This window comes from Diachasma alloeum, unplaced genomic scaffold, assembly GCF_001412515.2.
Source record: "Diachasma alloeum isolate Michigan unplaced genomic scaffold, Dall2.0 Dall_scaffold_00206, whole genome shotgun sequence".
In the NCBI taxonomy this organism is placed as follows: Eukaryota; Metazoa; Arthropoda; class Insecta; order Hymenoptera; family Braconidae; genus Diachasma; species Diachasma alloeum.
In genome coordinates this window covers 1,656,212-1,672,090 of record NW_021680371.1, presented here as the reverse complement: position 1 = coordinate 1,672,090, position 15,879 = coordinate 1,656,212, and the positions used below count along the sequence as shown (strand labels likewise).

At 36.3% G+C, this 15,879-nt stretch overlaps 2 protein-coding genes across 2 annotated transcripts in view; both read left to right on the top strand.

The window, feature by feature from the left end:
* On the top strand, positions 1 to 10,173 carry LOC107036146. The gene is made up of 5 exons (XM_015253893.1): positions 1 to 143; positions 226 to 331; positions 390 to 472; positions 1,989 to 2,093; positions 7,912 to 10,173. Exons 1-5 carry the CDS (start codon positions 122 to 124, stop codon positions 10,071 to 10,073), a joined length of 2,478 nt encoding a protein of 825 aa, XP_015109379.1. The 5' UTR covers positions 1 to 121; the 3' UTR covers positions 10,074 to 10,173.
* A 1,787-nt stretch (positions 10,174 to 11,960) lies between these two features.
* LOC107036116 (dynein heavy chain 10, axonemal) overlaps positions 11,961 to 15,879 on the top strand; it is a 39,261-nt gene continuing 35,342 nt past the window's right edge. Inside the window, exons 1-4 of the mRNA XM_029125953.1 lie at positions 11,961 to 12,023; positions 12,093 to 12,174; positions 13,177 to 13,324; positions 14,806 to 15,060. Coding sequence (XP_028981786.1) covers positions 12,007 to 12,023; positions 12,093 to 12,174; positions 13,177 to 13,324; positions 14,806 to 15,060 — 502 coding nt within the window. The 5' untranslated portion in view covers positions 11,961 to 12,006. The remainder of the gene's footprint in view (positions 12,024 to 12,092; positions 12,175 to 13,176; positions 13,325 to 14,805; positions 15,061 to 15,879) is intronic.

Genomic DNA, 15,879 nt, shown 5'->3' with positions numbered 1-15,879 from the left:
TGAGTCTCGTGCCGCTTAGTGCATCGACTGCTCCATTGTGATCTAGTGCTTTGTGTTCCGACAATTTACGCCGGATTAAATAAAAAATTCATCACCTTTCAGTGGGAAGAGGGTTTCCGATATGAAAATATATTTCTCTATCTGTAAGTTGAAAATAATGAGTTCGCACGGAGTTCTGTTGACTCGGAGGGTTTAATAAGGACTCCTATTTTTTCGGTGACTTAGGTGTTCTGTTGAGTGTGGAATGCATCACCGGATTGGATCCGACTTTGGACGGCGATCCGAGACGGACTTTTCCCGCCAGAAGAGCCATAGATGGATCGCGCGGAAGGTAATGACGGTGGAGGTTCTTTCAGGGAGGATACTTTATTTTATGGGAATTGTTGTAGAAAATACTATGTGCCGGAGGAGGAGGATACCTTCGACATTTATGGAGCTAGCGGTCAATATGATCCTTATAGAGATACAACAGGTAATTTTTTTATTTGAAGGAAGAATAAATAAAGGGACTGTTTGAAGAGAAATAAAATTTCATGAGCGATTCATTAGTACTTTTCACCGGCAGATATTGGCATAATTCATTGAAATTTCAGTGGAACCGTCCCGAGATAAAAATTTCAAAAAAAAGTTGCGCAAACAGATTAATGAAAATACTACGCCGCAAAATGTCAAATTTCACTCAAGTTCCAATTTTTTAAACATCAGGAAGACGAGAATTCTCTAATTTATATGGATTTTCAATCAAAACATTTACATTCAGTGCCGAATTACGCACGATTTTCAATTTCAATTGAGTAAAAATTCAAAAACATTTCGAATTTTGCTGATTTGATGTGATGAAGTGAAATATTTATTTCGTTCATCACATTAAAAAAATTACGAAAAAATTATGAAGAATATCAACACGATATAATCCACCCCTCCATTCTAATAGAAGTCACATTAATCAGGAGGATTGATATTGAATAATTGATACCAATTTTCACATGTTTCAAACTGAATATCGAACAATTTCAATGAAAAATAAGAAATATTTTCATTATTCTCCTTTATTAAAGAGAAAAGAGAAGAAAATAAACACGTGACATACTTTTACGATTTCCTTTTTATCATACAGAAGAATATTAATATTAATAATACATTAAAGCTGGGCAAAATAATGGAATCGGACTATTACAATGAAAATTCCAATTAATGGACCTAGTGCTAGTTAGAGTTAGCACTAGACTTTGCACTTCTTTCGTAATTTTTCCGAAATTTTGAGTTTAACCCTATATTGGTCACCATATGAAAGAAACCCTGCCGCGCGTCGTTATTCTTTAATTACAATTCAGTAGCGAAGTGGTAAAACAGTCTAAGTCGACTTATTTCTTAGTTGAGTTTTTGAAGAATATCTTCGAATCTAAAGGAGATAATGAAATTTTCGTATTAACCTTTTTTCTAGAGCAAATTGTGCTATAAAAAAGGGCTGAACAAAAATTTAGCTATCTCCCTTAGATTCCGAGATATTTACTAAAAACTGTCCAATAGTCAAAATCGATTTAAACCGTTACCACTTCGATATTGAATTGACTGGCTAACCGGAAAAATGAAAAAAAAAAATTAACTTTGTCAATTGAACTGTCTAAAGAATTACAGTACTTTTTAAAACAACACATTTCTCGAAATTCCTAAAGAAAATAAATTATTTCGAACAGATTATTTCAAGAAAACAGATTATTTCGAATAGATTATTTCAAGAAAACAAATTATTTTTTCCCGTGTTAAATGAAGTTGCTCATGACGCGACGTTGCCGAAAACTTGCTAAACGCGCTCGGGCAGTGTAGAGTGAATTCGGCAACGCTAGAGCCTAAATAACACGCCGGGGAATCCCCGCGGAGGTGACCAGAGTCGCAGGGTCGCCATTTAGGGACCAAACTAAGATTAATTCATAAAGTACTCTCCTCTCCCATGATTTTATAGTGAAATAATCAATGAATTTTCACAGATTTTTCAGACATCAGGACAAACGTTCCGGGTGAACCAGGAGTTGATTACCCTTCGTACGTGACGATCCCACAGACGAGTTTCCAATGCCAGAGTCAATACAGAGGTACAAATTTAATCTGTTTAAAACTGAAATTATTATTGTTTAGAGTAAATTCTTCTCTCGACATTGCTCAGTGCTGACATAATAACATATAATGTCTGATGATTATCAGTTACTATATGTACTCCCCGAATTTCGTGACCCAGACACTTTCTCAAGGCTGACAGATCCTCGGCAACTAACGACCTCGTTAATCTCTCAATCAGTGAGCGGGATGAAAGGGAAATGGATACTTGAAAAACATCGATTTTTATCGAATTATATCACAGCGTTCAGCTAATCATAATAGTAATCTAAGTCGAGTGATATTTTTGAAAAATTGAATAGAAATACTATTTGGACGGTCATACGCGTGAATAAATACCATTTCAATTGATTATTTACAATTCAATGTCAATATTAGACTCCATCCATGAAAATGAAATACAATCGCACACAAGAAAACTTAACTGGAAATTCTAGCAAATTCACTAGAGAATTCTATTTGATTTCTATTGGAATTCCATTGAAAATTCCATTAGTTTTTTAGTGATTTTGTTGAAAAACGCCGTAAGTTTTTCACGTGATTTTTAGTAGATAATGTGCAATAGATTATTTAATTAAAAAAAGTTATTTAATTAAAAGAAGTAAATAGAATTCCATTTTTCTATACAACTTGTTCTGTTGAGATTCTTTTTCACAGAAATTCCTTGACATAAATTTTCCAAGTTTTTCTTTACTCCATTTTCTTTCTTCGGTCATAAAAAAATAGAATTAAAAAAGTTACGAAATCTAGACAACGAAAATTGCATAGAAAATATTTCAGTAGCATTAATCATACATGAAAATCGAATTCTATGGATTTTTTCAATAAAATATCTACTATTAAACATTTCTATTGGAAAAACGCGCAGGAAAGCTGCAGAAATTTCCAACAGAATCGACGAAAAATTGATAGAATTTTCAATAGGCGTCCCATATAGATTCAATAGAACGTTTTTGCGACAGCATTTTTTAAAAATTTGTTCATACGTAATGTATTCTCTACGTAAGTCCTCAAACATGCAATTGACGTTCATTCTTTCATTTTACTTGACTATCCAATAAGAACCGAAATAAGGGTCCACAACTTTTTGAAGCCGCCATATAAGTCGTGATATTCAAATATTGAAATATCATATTCTATCGAGTGAATTGTTCAAAAAACATGTTGAAATGAAACTATGAATTGAGATAGTATTTGAATGAAATTTCACAAGTGCTTAATTGGCATTGGATCGGCTGTATTCCTAATTAATAGAAACACTTAGCGAATTCACTAAAAAATGCTATTGGATTTCTATTGAAATTTTTGTTAATATTTGAGAGATTCTATTAAAATGTTCAATCGAAAAAGTCAAAAGAATTCGATTTTTCTATACAACTTATTCTATTGCATATTTTCTATAGAATTTCCTCGGCTCAAATTTTCCAAGTTTTTTTGTTTGATTTCCTCGATGAAAGGAAAAGTAAAATGAGAAAAAAAATTAGAAAATTTGAGTCGAGGAAATTCTATAAAAAATATCTCAATGGAATAAGTTGTATAGAAAAATCGAATTTTATTGAATTTTTTTAAAGAATATTGTCTATTGAACATTTCAATAGAATCGGCCAAAAACTAATAGAAAGTTCAAAAGAAATCCAGCGCAATTATCTAACGAATTCCCTAGGTTAATCTATTAAATTTGTTCGTGTGTTTTTCTTGCTATTACATCATTTTCTCACAATCCACACAGTTGAACGCATAACGGTCCTCCAATTTTATCTCCGGACGTGCCGATACGATTTAACTAATACACCTTCGTCTAATTTTTATGGCACTAACTAAAATGTCTTGAGGGCGTTGATTTGACTTACACAGTAGACCCTCGTTATAGTCGCTCCCGTTATAGGGGAGGGTGTGCCTGTACCGCCCACCTATGGGAAAATGCCAGTTTTATATTTTATATTTCACCTTGAGTATAAAAAACGTATTTGTGAGACTTCTTTAACTATTGAACTCGTTATTCTCGAAGTGTAGACGCCTAATTCTCCTTAGAATCCACAAAATTGATTGAAAATAAAAGAGAGAGCCTATTGAGCGGTACTACCCGCCGTCGGGTAATACCGCTCGACACGATTCAAATGCCGCTCATAGGGTTTTGCGTGTATCGCTCGCGCCGCAACCTAACCTGTACTCGAGTGCTGTCGAGCAACTACGTGGCCGATCCTATGAGCGGTATTACCGGTTCCGCTCGGCGTCAACAAATTTGTCATAATTGTAGACATGAGTGGAGTTTTGAGTTCAAATTGGTCTCAAATTACGCGTGAAAGTACCACGAATCGAATAACCACAGTTTAATATGAGAATTCAGCGTTTGAAACTATCAAAAACCTTAATTACAAGTCCACAAATTTTGCATTGTAAAGACCTCAAAACTTCGTTACGTGTTTTTTCATATTTAAAGTGGTAAATAAAGTGAAATTTTTCCGACAATCACATTCTATCATCAAATTCTTCATGATCAGGAACAGAAAGAAATTTTCAAGTTGATGGTTGTGGAGAAAATCGGGTGAGCGGTATTACCCGCTGAGCGGTACAAGCACACCTTCCCCTAGTGGCATTTCTCCTTGATCGCTTTTTCGCCAGCGTGAAGGCCCCCACCACTCCCTACCATCTTCGACTCCCGAATGCAAACACATTGATGTTTTCTTAGATGCGTTATTATTCCGCATTCCCAGGAAATCGTAAATAGAAAATATTCTGACAATAAATTTTTGTAAAACTGGGCGCATGGTGGGGGCAGGAAAATATAGCCGCATTCGCCAAATCGGCTTCTCCTGTAGTCCCACATGCATGAAAAAATTCAATAGAAAATCTAGCGAATTTGCTAGAAAATTTTATTGGAATTCTATAGGAATTCTATGGAGTTTCTATAGGATTTCTTCTGGAATTATATTGAAAAATGCTATTTGTTTCTCGCGCTGATTCTATTGGATATTCGAAAAGAAAAAGTCAGTAGATTTCAAGTTTCTGTTTGGAATTTTCTCTTGAGACTTTTTCTATGAAAGTTGGAACGAGAATCAGCTCCCGCGACGACGATATAAATCATTCGATCGAGGATGTCCGAATTATTACGAATCGTCGCGAGGGTGTCCTGCGACTAGGGCAGCGATATATCAGCTGTTACGTGCCGTGGTAAGGTATTCGGTTGCTAAGCCAAGCTCGAACACAATACATTCAAATAATCTGAAATAATAGTATATTTCGTAACGAGTGCAAAAAACGAACTAAAAAACATCTTTTCACGAGTTACGAACAATATTTTTCATCACAATGTGGCGGAAATTGGACTTTTAGGCACGCGGAGCGTGCCGAAAAGTTCACTTTTCGTCACAGCGTGATGAAAATATAATATATAAGTAGCTTCGCAGCAAAAAATTCGGTCTAAATCCTTTTTACAACATAGAATCCCAATAGAATTTGTAGAGAATTCCAATCAAATTTTCTAGCGAATTCGTTAAATTTTCTACAGAATATTTCCATACGTGAACTAATTCTTTCTCTCTGTATTTTCGACCTCTAACAACTCCGTCTGCATTGTTTAGACTCCTCCGACCATTTTCCCACATCACATTTTACAGAGATGTACACATAAGTGGAGATATTTCCCATACTATGCCCGTAAAAGCCATAAAATAGGTCTTCAGCTGTGTTGCCTCATGATTACCACCAAAAGTCTTGTCATTCTCGAATTATGACGGCCATAAAATTGTCATCACCCCGATGACTCATTTTATGATTTAGAATAAAAACCGGCTTTGTCTCATCCTTTTATTATACCATAAATACATTGAACTTTCCTCCTGCATATTCATGAGTAATTAAAACCCCGCGGTAGAATCCCACCGCTACCTTTCATTCATGCATGTCCTTCGCACTATAAATGGGTGTCCTGAGGACATATAAAATGAAGCAAAAAATGAAAATGGGATTTTTCTTCGAGAAATACCTCCAAGTCGGTCTGATTTACTCTAGTCTGTCACCTTTAACATCGATGTCAAGGATAAATCGGTGTATACAAATGCACAGCAATCCCTGAAACGTCACCGCGGCGAGGCAGTCAGTTTGAGACCCGCGCTGCCGCTAGCATTTTATTGAGTTTCGTAATAGGTCAGCGAGCCAGCGGGTGCCGCTTCAATTCCGCCGGAGCCATCCCACTGGAGACCAGTAAATGAAAACAAATATCATAAATTCACGATGCTCACGCAGACGCGAAATTTCCTGGCTTTAAATTATTTGGAAATTAGATTGAAGCAGGAAATTAAAGCCCGTCCACTGGGTTGTTATCATCGACATTTGCAACATTCAATTAGCGACATTACACAATAATTAGTCAACGTGTAAATTTGAACATTAATAATTAGGATGGTCATGGAATGGGGAAACATTTAATAGCCATTTCAAAATTCGAGGAATTTATCTCTTATTCTTTTTGTGCATTGTATAATTATTTATGCGATGGTTGTGGGACTGTTCGAATGGAGTTTTGTAATTGTAGTTGAGGGATTCTGAATGGCTTTCATTTTTTTTTTTGAGAGTTGCGAAATGTCTGGATTTGTTGAGGTACATTGAATACAAAAATTTGGTCTCTTCTGTTTCTTTTGACCCGTTTTATTCGAAGAATAGATTTTTAAACAATGATGAATTGTTATTCATTTCGAAATAATAGTACATTATAGTACAAGGGCACAAATTTCGTTTTCAACGAATGTGTAGTTTACAGGCCGAGCCGAAGGCGAGGTCTGTACACACATTCGTTGAAAACGAAATTTATTACCGAGTGCTCTATAATATTTTATGTCAACTCGACTTATTGCACGGCGCGACATAAATTTGTTTTTACAAATTTGAATTGCATGTCATGTTATCATTTACATATTCAGTTGGAAGTCTTATGAAAAGTTTTGTCATTTTCCTGCGTTTTCCGATAGAAAAAAAATTGAACAGAAAAATGGTTAACAGATATTAATTTATCTATAAAATTATTATCCTGTTGAATTTTTTTTCTATTGTAATTGTTCGGCACGAATTTCCCATGTTTGTTTTTCTATTCTTGAATGAGATTTTCTTTAAAAATTTATTTATTTTTCTCTCATTTTTCAATTTTGAAAAATCAAATTCTGTTTTTCCCATATTCAATTTTTTTATGCAGAACAATCTCTGTAAGAACTGCCAAATGTTCAACAGAAATCGACGAAAAACTCATTGAATTTCCGGAGCTGTTCGCTAACAGCAAATTTCGATACGAGTGCGAAAAGCGCTTTTCTTGGCGCGATTTTTTTCCAACTTATCTAGGTATGTTTCTTCGAAATGAATTTTTTTGTTTCGGATTTTGACGTGTTTCTTGGGGACTGAAATAATCTCCAACCCTTCACTCGCCCCCCCTTGCCTGATAGGGTCCAAGCCGAAAAAGTGAGAAAAAAATATGTCAAGAAAAGCGCTATAATTTTTTAAAGACTGACATTGAATGCGATTTAAGTGGGAAAAAACATGAAATGTCAAATTTCACTGAAAATTCCACGAAATTCCAAGTTTTCGAAGAGCATTGAGATGAAAATTCCTCGACCTATTTGAATATTTAATGAAACCATGCATATTTAGTGCCGAATTACGATGAATGTTCAATTAAGTAATTAATTAATAGTCCGCGTAGCCCCCTAATCTGACGGACGGATAGCGCTGCCTTACAGCCAGCACGACAAAAACCACCCGTCTAAATTCTCGTCACTCGAATGCATAATTCCCTGTTTATTCCCTCAGGATACTACGCAGATGAGGAGGCAGGCTGTCAATTATTCCACGTTTGCGACGGTAACTTCCTCGTCTCCTCGTTCCTCTGCCCCATCGGCGCAACATTCAGCCAGAAGTTGCTGACCTGCGACTGGTGGAACAAAGTGGACTGCTCATCAACCCGAAACTACCACATAGTAAACCGAGACAGTCTGCTCAGTGAAGTGGACGACGACGAGATCCTCCGCAAGGCCTACGAGATGACGAGCCTCCAGACGTCCCGCAAGGACGTCTCCATCGACTCAAGAACCCGAAACTCAATCCTAGAATCCGCCCGCTTCATCAACGACCTGCAGACCAGTCCGAATCGCTACGGCGATTACGCGGATAATTCCCCAGAAGTCCAGTACAAATACAGCTCAAGATACAACTCAGGTGACTATCGAGACCGGGCCTCCGGGTACTTCCCCACGCTTCTCCAGGATAACCAGCAAAACCCGAGGATAAAAGTCCACACAATCGGCCAGGACCACAAGAACGACGCGGACCACAAAACCCGAGACTTCAGGCCCTCGTACGCCCCAACAGTTCCAACTGTCACCACAACTACCAGAAGATTCTACTCCCCGACAGTCCCAACAACCTCCGCAAGACCGATGTCCCGACCCCGCCACGACCTGGAGTTCGAGAGTTCCGATCACCTGTACTCAGCAAGAGGAAAGACGACAGAACCCTCAGTAAATCCAGTCACGAGACCAACCGTTGACACCACAACATCAGTCGTCGTGGATGTCCCGCCGACTCTGACCGACGCATATCAATCAAAAATCGAGGATAGACGTCCCCAAAGTCAAACATCTCCAAAATACGAAGCTGTGACCGAAGTTACGATGGACAAGGCGCAAGTCGTAACGCAATTCTCAGCGATTGAATTCCAATCGGTGTATTCCGGTGAAAATTACACATTCCAAATCGACGTGGATGACCAGAATTCCCGGGCTAAGGAGACCGGATCGGCGGAGATTCCGTCGACCAACATAATCCCACCGTTCTTCTACTACTCCAAAAACCAGGAAACTAACACTACTTCGTCCAACCAATTCATCATCAATGTTCCAGCAACTGACGTTATCCCCCCGCTGTTCAGCGACTTCTCAAACGAAACCAGAAAGGATTATGTGGACAATCATGTGGTGATTCCATCCGAGGAAATAAAATCCCCTTTCACCGAAATCAAGAGCGTTTCCCCAATTATTCAAGACACTCCCAGAGCAGAAGAGAACATATCGTTCCTCGATGAATCGGTCGCTCCGCCGTCGAGATTATTCCTCCCGCCGGTTGACGATTTCCAACTTGAAAATTATACGAATGTGATTCAGAACGATGTAGGGCAGCGACTGGGCTACAATAATGGGCCAAATGGAGAGGAGGGACATCGTGATTCAACCGAGGGTGAGAGTTCACCGTACCAGGTGTCTCTCACGGTGAAAGGAAGCGAGGAGTTCAATCCTCGAGGTGCACTGATCAAGCGTTTACTCGCCCAACATGAATCTTCTGGTGACATTCGAGACATTGAGATTGAGAAATCCGAGAGGAGTGCAGAACCTTTGAGTGACCTCCAGAGCAATTCGACGATAGATTCGAGCGCGGCTGGTGACGCTTCGAGGGCGCAGATAATCAATTACGCGGTGCTCAATAAATTGCAGGAGATCCGTCCCCTGGGGTCATTATCGGATCTGCGGAATGCAGATCACCTTCCAAGGCCGTTCTCCTTGGATACTCGTAAGGGGGTGGGTAGAAGTCCCGGAGGGCCTGGAGTCAGTGAGAAAAAATTGAACGAGGGTCAGGAATCTGAAGCTAATCCACACGAAGGAGTGGAGGTGAGGAAAGAGCAAGAAGTTCTAGCATCGAAAAATGATACTCCGTTGAAATTCGATCTCCCTGACGTAGCCCGAACGACTGACTTCAGGAGTGAAGAGAAGCTGAAGGATTCGGGGGAACGAGTGAGTGGGGACAAAGAGGAAACATCAGATAAAGAGAAAGATGGCACTGAGTTCATACCTTCGATAGGATTTTCGCTCAACACAGCGGAGGAACGCAAGGAGTACACAGAAGCGGTGATCCGAGGGCTTTTCACTGACCTTTCGAGTCCTAGTGTAAATAGAAGTATCGATAATTCTGAGAGTTCATGAGTTATATTGTAAGATTTTCTAAGAGTCACTCAAGATAGGAGACGCTTAAGATTATGTATAATAGTTCTCTCTGATTTAATAAATTCGTATTTTTCCTTTATTATTGGGTAATGATTATAATTCCATGTACTAAAAAATTTAATAGGCACAACTAACACATTAATAGCAAAAATGGACACCAATTAGTGGACAGCTCAAAAAGTGAATCTCTAATTTTATAATCTTTACAATTGACTCCCACTATTAAACAAAATATTCTAATTAAGAGGGATAACGGCCTGTAAGACGTATGCGCATTCTTTCAGAAAGTTCGATTGGATTTATATTGAAATTCTTTCTGTTTTTTCTTTAATTCTACTGAAAAATTCTCCAGCTTTTCAGTTTTTTTCTGTAGAAATATTCAATGGAAAATATTTCATTAAAAAAAATCAGTACACAGTAAAAAATTCAAAGTGAATTTCGAAAAAAAGTGTGAAAACAAATCCACACTGTTTTCGGTGTGGATGGTCGGAGTACATTAATTCCGGAGTTGAGCAGTGAATGGAGTGAAAATTCACTCCGCCATAGTGTTAACATGAACATGGTAATCAACACAGTTTAATGTTAAAAATAAAAATCTACTCTCTACCAGAAATTGACTCACGGCTGAGGGTGAAGTAAACTCCCAACAAGGATTGACTTTGACCCCGAAATCTAACCCCTCACACGGGAGACATTAACATTAATTTTTTTACTTGTAGAATATCATTTTCGTAACAGAATTATTTGCCACTATGCAAATTCAAGATAACACATCAATTCAACACAAAATTTATTCAATTCATAGTTTATTCAACACATCCATATCAAGCAGTGACACATATTTCAGATTCTATGTAAATTTGAAAGCACCTGAGTCACTCACGTATGAAAAAATTCGTGTAGAAAATATTCGTATAGAAATGTCCGAATATCATATACGGAAATCCTATAGAATTTCTATACGCAAACCGTGTAGAAAATTTCTATACGATTTTTTCATGTTTTTTTCAGCCGACCTTCCTGTATTTGAATCGGAATAAATATCAAAACCAATTCGAATGCCTGTGGAAAAGATTTATTGATTTTTATTTTCGACGACAGGTAGAAATGCTAAGTCTTCGTGTCGTTTATAATCTACATTATTTGAAAAGCATTGCTCACAATGTTAAACTGTAATTGATTTAAGAAATGGTACTCGATTGTTTCATAACTAATTTTTATTATTTTTCAGAAATTTAGTGCAAGTAATTTCAATAAAAGAGCAAGTGGCATCATTGCTATGTTTTAAGTGAAAGTATTGTTGAATTTGCGTGTGAAATAGTCATGGAACCGTAATTTTTCAATACATATTTTATGATTGAGATATTTCCCACAGAAATTCCTCGACGTGAAGTTTCTAAGGTTTCTCGTTTGATTTTTTCAATGACAATACTAAAAAAACAAAGAGTAAAAGAAACTTATAAAATCCGGCATGATGAATTTCTACAGATAATATTTCAACAAACACAGCTGTAAAAAACGATTTGATAATTTCTACTAATCCTTGTCCATTAAAAAAAATGCCCACAAAAGCAACGAAATGTTTTCCTGAATGCATTATGTTTGCATTATGTATTCTAATGAAGTTCGGACGTACCCTGAAAGTTTCTCTCCATGGTAACACCATGGCAACGCTCAACACTAATTCTGAGTACTTAACAGGACTTAACCATGCTGTAAACCTGGGAAGAGCGAAATAAAGATGAAGATTGTTTTTTAAGTGCAAGTAATTGAGGCTAGTTGGAGTTTTACTTTGAATGAAAGAATGAACAAAGACGCGGAACTGGCGAGCAGTGATGATGCTAATGACGGAGAGCACCAGGAGGGACTCCTGGAAACTCCAGGGAGTTCCACGGTGGCATTGTCCCCTTCTATGACCATGGACTACCGGTGAAACTCGTTTTATGATTCTGTGTTCATGCATCAGCTTTGCTAATGGATTCTGAATTTTTATTTCAGCATTTTATGGATCAGGGATAAAGTCATCAAATTCCTCGGCCTCAATGAGGAGCACAAAATTTTATTCGATAATTTAATTAATGTAAGTGCTTTTTAATGATCGATGGAAATATTTTTCGAGTGACTCACGGGTGAAAAAGTTTAACAGAGAAACTTGGCGAATTCGCTAGACAATTCTATTGGATTTCTATTGGATTTTCTGTTAGTTTTTGGCCGATTCTATTGACATTTTTAATAGAAAATATTTTATAGAAAAGGTCAAAAGAATTTGATTTTTCGATAAAACTTATTCTATTGAGATATTTTCAACAGAATTTCTCCGGCTCAAATTTTTTACGTTTTTTTTATTTTCTTGATGAGAAGAATATCTGAAGACAATGAGCTACACAGAAAAATCGATTTTTATTGAATATTTTCTATTGAACATTTCAATAGAATCGGTCAAAAATTAATCAAAAGTTCAAGAAATTCAATAGAATTTTCTAACGAATTTGCTAGGTTTCTCTATTAGATTTTTTCATGTGTGCTCTTATGACTATTTAAAATCTCACACCTGTTTTAGGAGAATAATCGATATTATGCGATGAATCGTCATTGTATAAATTATTTTTTTATTCACATTTACACACGAACAAATCAATAGAAAAATCTAACGAATCCGTCAGAAGATTCTATTGATTTTATTGAAATGTTCAATGGAAAATATTCTATCGAAAAAGTCAATAGAATTCGATTTTTCTATACAACTTATTGTATTGAAATATTTTCTATAGAATTTCCTCTGCTCATGTTTTTTCGTTGTATTTTTCTTTTCATCAAGAAAACCAAAAATGAAAACATGCAAAGTTTGAGCTGAGGAAATTCTATACAAAATATGTGAAGACAATAAATTACACAGAAAAATCGATTTCTATTGATTGTTTCCATTGAATATTTTCTATTGAACATTTAAATATAATCGGCCAAAAACTAATAGAAAGTTTAATCGAAAACCAATAGAATTTTCTAACGAATTCGCTAGCTTTTCCTATTAAACTTTTCATGCGTGCTCTTAGGACTGTCTATAATCTCACACCTATTGCAGGAGAATAATCGATATTATGAGGACAAACTGTACAACTTTCTAATTCTCGATTTGTACGATACAACGGATTTAGAGAAGAAGTTGATATTGTTTTACAAGACGTACAGAAGTGAAGTGGTGCAGGAAGAGATTTCAGTGTGGGAAGAAAGTGAGTAATTTTCCCCACGAGAGTTATTACACTGAAGATATTTTTACATTTGACTCTAAACTCGAGTTGCACAGGTCGCAAAATAACCGCTGTGGGATCGTTCTCGGCTAAGGGCCGACCTCAACGATTAACTAAAAGTGCTCCTGGTAAAAGTGAAATGGAAATTATTTGCATGATACTTCCTTATGGCGATTTTCTTGGCGGAAAGTATCTCTAAAATATATATTTATGTTTAGTCGTTTATATTATAATCAGGGGAATGATTTATGGCTTTCCTAGTCCAATATTTCATTCATTTATCTGGGTATATTATTATACTTTCAAACGATATTACATATCTGACGGTTCAGTTAAGAAATGGGTAGAATGTTCCTCTGGATTGGGAAGAATTATTTCTTTTTATGTGAGCGAAATCGTTTTGATTTAGTGATGTGATAATATTCTTGCTTAAGTCATTCAGAGTTTTGGAAAATAAGAGAAAATTATTGACGAATCGTGGAAGTGTTTACGGATGAAAAAGTTTAATAGAAAAACCTAGGGAATTCGCTGGACAATTCTATTGGATTAATATTGAACTTTCTATTAGTTTTTGGCCGATTCCATTGAAATGTTTAAGAGAAAATATTGGCCGGAAAAATTCAATGGGATTGGATTTTTCTATTCAATTTATTCTATTGAGATATTTTATACAGAATTCCCTCGCCTCAAATTTTCAAAGTTTGTTTTCATTCTATTTTTTCTTTTCACCAAGAAAATCAAATAAAAAATGTAGAAAATTTGAGCGAAGGAAATTCTACAGAAAATACCTTAATGTTTAATAGAAAACATTCTGTAGAAAAAGTCAATGGAATTCGATTTTTCTACACATCTTATTCTATTGAGATATTTTCTATAGAATTTTCACGGTTCAAATTTTCTAATTTTTTGTTTGATTTCCTTAATGAGAAGAAAAAAAATACAGTGAAAAAAACTCAGAAAATTTGAGTCCTGGAAATTCTACAGAAAAAAATTGAATTTTTTTTACTTTTTCTATTGAATTTTTTCGTGATTTTTTTATTAATTTTTTTCAATTTTTGTTTTTCGTGCGTGTTGTTTGAGAATATATTCTAGAGATATTTTATGTCAAGAAACGCATCATTTGCACTTCAAAAGCCTTTAGAATATTGAGCACTTGAAATAATGAAAAACAAACTCATCACAGAGAAAAAAAATAGAACAATTTTGTCGTGACAAACGAAATTTTTGCTGCCCCAAATGAAAACCTGTGATGATCTTTTGATAATAAGAAAATTTGTCATTAGTAAGTGAATACATGCAGTAGTTAGCAATAGATTTTTCTCTATGCGTCCCTCGAGGACTTCTCTGTATTTGTGTCCGAGGTGAATCGACCCCTAAAAATTTTAGATTTGACTTAGGATCACTTAGTGTCCCAATTCACCATTGAACAATTGATGATACAATTTTCCTCTAATCAGGGAAAGTCGAGAAGTTTGAGGATGAGAAGAAAAAGGAGAAGAAACCAAAGAAATCAAAGAAAGAGAAGAAGGAGGAGAAAGTTGAATTGAGTGATATAGACGCCGGATCAATATTCACTGGAGTCTCAACGCATGTGCCTTCGGGAACTGAAGAAGAAGCTGGTGAGGATGGCGAGAGTGTAGCTCCGAATGAAGAAGAAGCCGGGCAATCTGCTCAAAGTTTACACAAAGCCAAAGAGCAGGCGAAGAGCGTTGGAACTTGTACGTTTCCCTCTCTCCCATTAAAGTAGCTCTCCCTTACGGTAATTTCGAAGATTATTGAAAACTACAAAAAATTGCAGAAAACTCGATTAGATTCGGAATTCTAATTTTTTTCTCAATTTAATTATCGTTTTGGTTTTTCGAAGAAGAAATGTTTAAAAATTAGGATTTAACCCAGTGTCTTATGTGAAAATCAACATTTCCATTGTAATCAAAGATTAAAATCTGATTTTTTTATTTCAAAGTTCAATCCAGCCAATGCATTTTATTTCAATTTTTTTCATTGGACTGTTTTCAAGTTATCGTTCATTGAATAATGGAGTTGACGCGCCGCAAGTCGACCCGAGTCGAATAATTGGACCTGACAAGTTCTACTTAGGTCTTTCCGTTCAGAACTGGATAGGTCTTGGGAAGCCTCTTCCCAAGTGCTTCCGAGACCTTTCTACCTCTGGTTATGTCCCATTTCAGCACTTGTTAGGTGTAAGCAGGACTTGTATTCAGACTTTCCAAATCCTTGCCGGTCCCCGTAATTCTATGGGCCTATATTAAATCCGCGTTCATATCCCTGTTTACTCATGCGTTATTGAAATAAAAAATGCAATTATTGTTTTTTTTTTAATCTCGAAAATCGACATTTCACGAGAGGGTGGAGGGGAGATGCATGTATGTGGAGGCTTGACATTTTTACCCAACAAGGGGAGAAGGTAGCAGAATCTATTCTAGCCACTCTTGTCCCTATGCTTGCATGCATTATCCAAATAAAAAATGAAAGTGTTAACAAATCTGACCATTGTTCCAAGTAAAAACCGAAAATCTGAC

Coding starts and splice junctions, on each gene's coding strand:
- LOC107036146 (XM_015253893.1), top strand. CDS start 122: ATGAAAATATATTTCTCTATCT. Junction 144..225: donor GAAAATATATTTCTCTATCT/GTAAGTTGAAAA, acceptor TCGGTGACTTAG/GTGTTCTGTTGAGTGTGGAA. Junction 2,094..7,911: donor ATGCCAGAGTCAATACAGAG/GTACAAATTTAA, acceptor TTATTCCCTCAG/GATACTACGCAGATGAGGAG.